Source organism: Musa acuminata, chromosome BXJ2-3 (assembly GCF_036884655.1).
Source record: "Musa acuminata AAA Group cultivar baxijiao chromosome BXJ2-3, Cavendish_Baxijiao_AAA, whole genome shotgun sequence".
NCBI classification, from domain to species: domain Eukaryota; kingdom Viridiplantae; phylum Streptophyta; class Magnoliopsida; order Zingiberales; family Musaceae; genus Musa; species Musa acuminata.
The window spans coordinates 40,444,481-40,452,872 of record NC_088340.1 but is presented as its reverse complement, the minus strand read 5'-3'; the positions used below and the strand labels follow the sequence as shown (position 1 = coordinate 40,452,872).

General features: G+C 38.0%; 1 protein-coding gene across 1 annotated transcript; it reads right to left on the bottom strand.

Moving 5' to 3' along the window:
- Positions 1 to 777: 777 nt before the first annotated feature.
- On the bottom strand, positions 778 to 7,040 carry LOC103978785 (BTB/POZ domain and ankyrin repeat-containing protein NPR1-like). The gene is made up of 5 exons (XM_009394715.3): positions 6,460 to 7,040; positions 4,626 to 5,373; positions 4,097 to 4,297; positions 1,514 to 1,796; positions 778 to 1,336 (listed from the first exon to the last, which is right to left on the bottom strand). Exons 1-4 carry the CDS (start codon positions 6,964 to 6,966, stop codon positions 1,546 to 1,548), a joined length of 1,707 nt encoding a protein of 568 aa, XP_009392990.2. The 5' UTR covers positions 6,967 to 7,040; the 3' UTR covers positions 778 to 1,336; positions 1,514 to 1,545.
- Between the last annotated feature and the right edge of the window lie 1,352 nt (positions 7,041 to 8,392).

The following is an 8,392-nucleotide window of genomic DNA, read 5'->3' as shown; positions in this document are numbered from 1 at the left end:
GATATAGAAATATAAGAATAATATGATTAGGATAATAAATATAATCAGAATCTAATTAAAATCACAATATATTTTAATCAATTAATTAGGATAATAAAATTGAAATATAAGAAAAAAAGAACAAAAGATAAACTGGTCTATGGAGTGTTGATAACCGAGTCAAACATCATGCGTTCAACCCCCTGTGCAGATCCTTTGTTTTGACTACAACTCTCCCATTGTGCATTCACATCAGAGTAGCTGTTCTGGTCATCCTGGAAATGCCTGAAAGAATGAGACATGAAAGCAATGTCCGTATTTGAGCAGAAATAAAAGATAATTTCATGCGGGAAAAAAAACAATAAAAAGTAAGAAAGAAATATAGAGAGAGGCTCTGCAGGATGTGCCTGAACGATTTTTAGAGCCGGGATATGAGATGTCCTTTAAGAAGCTGTTCTTTGGGATCACTTTGTTATACTGTCCTCTACAAGGAGTTCCTCACAGATCTCTTCACCCAATTTCTCGCGTTACTGCCTCTCAGTCCCATAGTAACCAGCCTATCATTTCTCTCCAAACACAAAGGAAAAGAAATGTAGCCTATCATTTTTCCATGTTTGCTGAGATTCAATTCTTCACCGACCACAAGTATATTAGTTGGAGAAGTCATGAGGGTTACACGAAGGCAAACATACACCCAAGGATCCAAAGAAAAGAACTACACAACACATGGAAGGCAGCTAAACAAATATATTGAAGTGATACATAGTTATTGACACAAGTTTGTAGCTAAATGCATGATGAATTGATTACATTGCGAGATCAGAGGAATCAAACGAGTGTCATAGTCATGGTAATTAAATGTGATTTTAACAAAATGCTAGATTACATTTACAATAATCACATTTTTTTCATGATTACTTTTTACGATAAAACTAGCAAAATTAACCTCATCTCATCACAATTATTCTATCACAGATTTTACAGCATATAACGCGGTGGACTTTGTTAAGAGTTACTGCTAGAGAGAAATCATCCTCGGCTCATGCTGCTGCCTGAAGAATTTCCACATTGATATTATTGGTGTAGCTGTTCGATGATGGAGTCATGGTGTGTTCATTGGCTTAAGCATTTGAAGAGGCAAGCCCCACTGTCTCCTTCGAGTTATGATACAAAAGATTGGAATTACATATCCAAGTACTTGGCAATGACCGAGATACTCCTCACTGTAGCGATTCCGCTGGTGTGCAGAATTCAAGTCCATCCATCTCACACGATCATGAGCGAGGACTGTGTTATCCATTCTTGTACAAGTTCAGTGCATCCAAGCATGTTCAGCTTCTGATGAATTGAAACGTTTCTGTAAAAATAGGTGAATAATGTTAATCATCTGTAAGTAACACCAAACAAGAAACTTCTCGTAGAACATCGGTATATATGTACGGCAATCCTACTTTCCACCTCGAAACAAAGCAAGAAAGGAACTCATCCTTGAAACGAGTACAAAGCAAGCAAAGGTTCAAGAAAGAGAAAGGACCTGCTGATATGAGGAGAAAAATATGTCCCATGTCATTTTCTGGCAGCCTTGCTCCTAACTGCTCGTGCAGATTTAGAAGATGAAATTGAGCGGGAGGCAGATCTGTCAAACGCATTTTTATCTTGGGTAAACGCATTGTTTATCTCTTCCAAAATCTCATTGTATCTGTTCTTTCGCTCTTCGGTCTTGATGTGCTCGACTATAGATAGCTCGGACAGATCATCTCCCAGAATCTTATCGATTACCTTGGAACACCGTGGGAAGAAATGCATTCCGAGTTGCACTGAGTGGTAACATCCAAATCAATTAATACTTGCACAAGTGATTTGTGGAATACAAAGTATTATATGTAGATCATGTTGAAATGCTGCATCAATCACAACTGTCAAAATCAGTGCGATGAAGGCTGCTACCGCTGTACATTTTTTTCATGAGACAACTGATATTCATCAAAATAGATGGGACATAGTTTGGGAAGATTTAAAGAGTTGTGCAGCATTGTTCCAAACTATTCAGGGAGTTAAATGCAAATACTATCATCTTAATCCCCAAAATAAACATCCAACAACTTTTTCTGAATTCTGCCCTGTACAAATGCATTACAAAGTTCAATTTTTAAGAACAAGGATCATGGTTAAGATAATCAGTATGAGTCAATCGGCTTTACTATGAGGCAGAAGGACAGCTGATAATATTTCATTGGTCCATGAATTGGTTAAAGGATATCGAGAACATTCATCTCCTCAAGGTGTAGACTTAAAAGGGCTATAATTAACTGGGACTTTGTGTACAAGATGACTTCCTTTTAGGATCTCTGTAATGATTAAATGGATTATGGCAGCAGAATATCTTTCAAGGAAATTGAAGTTGGTGATCAAAAGAAGGGACTTCGAATTATATTCCATGCCTAGGAAATTTTAGAATTCACTTTTATATCACACAGATGATTTGTTGCTATTTTTAGCAATGGAAATGAAGACTCAATCAGGGTCTTAAAAGAGTCTTTGAATGACTTATCTGTGATTCCAGGTTCATCAGTGAGTCACCAGATAAGTTAGTATCTCCATGATGGACTCACTCAACAAGTTAATATCTCTACGGCTCATCTGTGATTTCAGGTTCATCAGTGAGTCTTTGAATGACTTCTCTGTCATTCATGCTCCTTGAAGAAGGTTCTATACCAGTGATATATCTAGGAGTTCCGCTCATGTCTAAAAAATTAAGTACAGAGGATACTGAATTTTTCTTTGGAAGGATGACCCGAAATGTGAATTCATACACAACTAAGTTCAGCTAATGTATAGGAGAAACTTGTCAAACTTGTTCTTTTTCAGCCCATAAATATATTGGAGCAGGTTTTTCATTTCACCAAAAAGGCTTATTAATCAAATGATCTGATATGTACAAACTTTCCTTACGAATAGTTCGAGAATGAAGAATGGACATGCTTTGGTTGCTTGGAAAGAAGAATGCAAGGAAAAAAGAAAGAATGTTGAGGTCTGGAACAAAGTTGCAATGTAAAAGAACTTGTGGTTTGTACTTTATAAAGTTCCTTCTATATGCAAATTGATAATGAAAATTGAAGATTAAAGATAGATCTCTACTGATTGGAGTATGAAAACTCCAAAAGTTAATATGTTGGTTACAGAGCAAGTGACTAAAATAAGAAATTCAGCTTGGGAATACTGTGGCCCAAAGTCGTGTAACGAAAAAAGAAACTTTGTACTGATTTGACAATTGGTTTTTTGATGGCTCAAAAATTAGATGGTTGGACACATAAGAAGTGGTTGGATCTGATTATATGTCTGCAAACTACAACATAAGAAGTTACTGTCGACAATAGAGGTATTGACCACCTGCACATATGAGAATATATGGAAAAAGACAAATAAAGATATCATGGTAATAGTCAAGACATATATGGTTGCCTACAAATATACCAAGTCAATTTCAAAAAGGCTTGGAATTGATAAGAAAATGGAGTAATAAAGGTGTTAGTTGCATGGGCAAACAGGAGCATCCCCGGGCATTCTTTCATGTTTTGGGAATATCCCAAGGCATTCTTCAATCATTTGGTTGGAGTGGATGGTAGACTACTAACACAAGATAGAAATTCACAATGTGCTGACAGTGAGTGCTTCAGACAATATTGTTCAGCTATTTTTCTGCTGTGCAGTTTCTGGAGATATATGGGGTATTACGTTAAAGTTTAGTAAAACCAATAGAGGCAGAACACTTGAACGAAGACTTGAGTTGGTTTATTAAGAATTGCAGACGAAAAGCAGAACTACTTCACTTCAGGAAACCAGCTTTTCCAGAAATTGTATATCATGTTTGAACTGAAAGGAATAGGAGGAAGTTTGAAAAGGAATTCAGCAAGGAATATAGGATTATAAATTCTATGAAAAAAGGTATAAGAAGTAGATTTATATAGCTGGTCCACTAGATGTTTGAATAGTTCTAACTGCACCTGTATGTACTGTTTCTGTCTCACCAGTTCCCTTGTGGGTTTAAGCAGGTGAGTTTGTATGTTTGTCTTTCGAGTTTTGGAAAGAAAGATAATTGCTTGCCCAAGAAAGGTACCTGTCTTAGTTAGAGCCTCCATCCGGGATAAGTACTCTTCTGTCATTCTAAAAGATGCTTTTACAACATCCTCAGCAGACCTCTTGTTCCCAGCACAGAAGTGCGTCAAGCAACTTGAGTGAACTTTTAGTGTACCATCCACATTAGCATTGTTCATGGCAGCTTTTGCTTCTGTTGGAAATAAGCGCTCTGCTAACCAAACTGCATCAAGAGAAAATACAGCTTGAACAACTTATATAGACATTATGAGGATATGAAGAAAAACCTAAAATCAGCCATAACAAAATCCCCCATTCCCACCCCAAAATAAGGAATTATTATATCCATGGAGTGGAGCAAAGTTGGTCTTTTTACTAGTTGCTTTCATGCGTGGACAATGGGTTTGGTACTAGATGTGACATGGAAAGTCAAATTAGTGCATCATTGATAAAGCAAATACCACTAGGTGAGGGGCAAATGAAGAACATAAAATTTGCAATACTACTTCTGTACTTCATAAAAACATTGTCTGCACTCTATGGTAAATTACCTCTGCTCTCAAGATACAATAATTTCTCATGCAAGTTATCACTGGTCATCTCAACTGGTACTGAAGTTACTTCTGTGAATGTCTCTATCATTTCAGCCCGCTGTAACATCTCAATACACAATCGTTCCCTTGGGGAAGGTTTACCTTGTTCAGTTGACCTATAATAGTCTGTAGATCTGGTAAGCCTCTTGGAGATTTGAAGTGCTGTTTGTCCATCTGATGTGATTTCAAGTGGTCGAGCTTCCATTGTTAGCAAAGACATTATGATTTCAGGGTCTTTACGCATTGCAGCAACATGGAGCACGGTGTAATTTTGGTGGTCTCTGCTGTTAACATCTGCGAGCCCGAGATCCAGAAGCTCCTTTGTAATTTTTGAATCACAGTAAGCCACTGCATAATGTAGACCCTTTGCATCGTCCAGAGTAGTATGTCCCTCCTCCAAAAGCAACTTGACTAATTCGATATCATCTGAATCAAGAGCACCATATATGCTCTTCACATGCTTATCAGGAAATTTGAAGTTTTCTTGTCCATCCAATCCCAAATTTGAGCGGGACTGCTTAATTTGCTTGACAACATTTGAAGGCAACTTTTTTTGAAGGGTTATATAACTAATATCCGAGTTGACAACCATATCAATGGCCTTCATAAATAATCTCTGAGAAAGCTTATAGTTCAGATTTGCAACAAATAGGATCGATAGAACTTCGTTCATTGCTACCTTCTCAAGAATGTCAAGGAGCTGCCGCTGCAGTAAATGAAGGCTGTTGATAGACATATCTTCAAGAAAGTAAAATATTTGGCAAGAAAGATATGCATTAATTTGTTTGTTCTTGAAAAAGTGATAAACTAGCGGCAGTACATGATGACATGCCTAACAACATTCAAGCAGGCACCGAGTCATCTATTCTTATTGTAAACTAAGTATGTCTAGAACATTGGAGTAATTTGACATGGTCAATATTTTCTTTTAGAAGCACTGCTTGCTCAAAAACAGATTAGAATGACATGATAATTCTTGAGCTGACTCGGCAAAAAGAAAGTCTCCTAAATCTTGTATTAGTAAACACTGCATGTTAAACATTTTCGATAGGACGATGCTTCTATATGTAGCATGAGAAAAAGTTGATTGCAATGGATAAATTAGTAAACACTGAATGATAAACATTTTCATAGGATGATGCTTCTATATGTAGCATGAGAAAAAGTTGATTGCAATGGATAAATTATCTGAGTGATCACTGACACTTGTGCTGGAGATCTTCATCTGTTAATTGAGTAGGGTTTTTTGATATAGTTGCCACATCAGGGAAAGAAGCAGGAATTCTTAACTGGATCGATCCAATTTGAAGGCCACAGTTGAAGGCTACTATAAGAACTGCTGGAAATGACATGTGCAGCTAGACGAGTTCTCATTAAATTTACAAGGTCTTAAGAGTCCTAAAGAACATTTGTGCTACAACAACAACAAGAGCATTCCTTGATGAAGATTCAACCTTGACACCAGTCGTAACTGACCACTCTTACACCCTATTAGTTTCAAGTTGAATCAAATCATGAAAAGCAGTTCATGATATGTGTTAGGCATATGAGAAACCACTTCAGGATGTTGTACAACAATGATCAAGTCAATCATCCTACTGATAAAAGGCACCAAATGCCACACGGAACAATGAAGAAAATATCGGTTAAGCCACAATCTAGCAAGCAAGAAGTGACTTAATCCATCATTTGATAACAAAGATCAGAAAATAGGATAGAGATCAAGTTTTCCTCTCTTTCGGTCTCTCCGAAAGCAATTGATCGGGTCTAGGTTAGGTCATTTAACACTTACCTGAAACAGACTGACGAGCTCGTTGATTTCGAAGGTGGAGGCAGCATGGAGCACCCGAAGCATGAAATGGACGGCGGGCCAGCAGGCTTCGTGGCGGCGGCAGGTCTCGTCGACGCACTCCGCCACGCCCCTGGGCAGCTCTTCCAGCCGACCGGTGTAGACGTACTGGAGCACCACCTCCAGCGCCTCGCGCCCGATCTCAAATCCGGCCACCACCTCTCCGAGTTCGAGCGCCACCGCCCCCGCCGCGAACTTGTCGCGGAAGAAGGGGCTCCGCGCGGACAGCACGCAGCGGTGGACAGGCAGCTCGTGCGGGGGATCGCCACCCGCGGATCGGACGGTGATGCGGGCGTCGGAGCAGAAGGCCAGGCCCGGGTTGCGGAGGAGGGATCCGAGGTGCTCCGACAGGCGGCTGAGCGCGGCCACCTCGGCGGCGACAGGCGCGGCGTAGCACAGGCTGCCACCGCTAGTGATGCGGGACTCGCAAAAGGTTCCGGCAGCCTCCATGGCCAGATGGGCTTCGACGCTCGCACCGTGGCGACCAAACCAGCAGAGTCCGAAGGAGACCCCGCGCAGCTTCTCTCGTCTTTCCCGCGCCGTGTTTCCTTTTCGGGTAGCTGCTTACGTGGAATTTCTTAATTGAACGTATTTTTAAAGAAATTATCATTTTATAATATACAAATATTACATAATAATAATTTTAATGGTATTAACGGTTAAATTAGTTTGGTCAATTCATCACTATGTTTGTTAATATTGAATGGATAACGTGATATGTGATTAGGCTCTATTGTATCATTTAATATCTTAATTTATTTTCAAAAAAATTAATATTGACTTATAAGAAACTCGGTATATTATTATTAACTTAGACTTAAATATTTTAGGTCAAAAATTTAGAATGAATGAAGTTAATATACTAATTATTTAATCATATTAAATCATCATAATTGGTATAAATATCGACTTATGTAATAGAGGAAGAGTATAGTATTATAATTTAATAATACATCAAAAGTGAAAAAAGACTTGTATTAAGTGTATTATTCAGTACAATTCAGGTTTATAAATTAATTATTTCATCAAATTAGATCATGATGAATTAAATTAAAATATTAAAGTATTTTACAAATGGATGGAAATTTATAATTTCAGGATTTTATATATTTTAAATGCTCAACAAGTGATCTATGCACTGTCACAGACAGAGGTATTATTGAGGGGTTCTGCTTTAACATTAAGATGCTCTCAAGAATAAAAGCTTTCTGCATTAGTCTCAAGATGTCTCTATTCTTCTACATAGAATATCAGCTTCTATTTCTGTGCTCTTATCTTTTTTTTTACAGTAAGAAAACTATTCTGAATCCAAATTTCATCCATGTTTCCATAAACTTTTCATATTTAGCCAGCCAATCCACATATTCACTGTAATATGCTTTTTTTGTTTTGCTGATCTCTTGTCTTCTGATCCATTGTAACTCAATAAAAAAAAGGAAATTGTCTCTTCTAGATTTTTCAAGGACTGATGGTTCCTTCACATCCTTGTGAGAGATTTGTCTTGCAGCTGGAGAGGTCTACTCCTTAATATAATCATGATCTTTAAGAAGTTGAGATTTTTTTGAGGGAGAACAAATTATGGATCAAATACCAATGGAAGTGTTACATATATTACACAATTTTTTGCAAATCCAACACAAGAGTGCAGCTGCAATAAGTCAACAAATGGGAGTCTGAGGAGTGCTGCACAGAGTAGAAGCTTGCAAGAAAGAAAGGAGAGAGTCTGTGTCTCATCATCATGAAGAGCAAGCTTTATAGCACAGCTGTGTCTAAACAACACACTGAGCTGGTCATGGAGGACAGAACGAAGAAGAATGAAGCAACACTTACTGCTGCACTTCTAACTCTTGCAGTAGAAAAGGAGTAAGCTTCATGT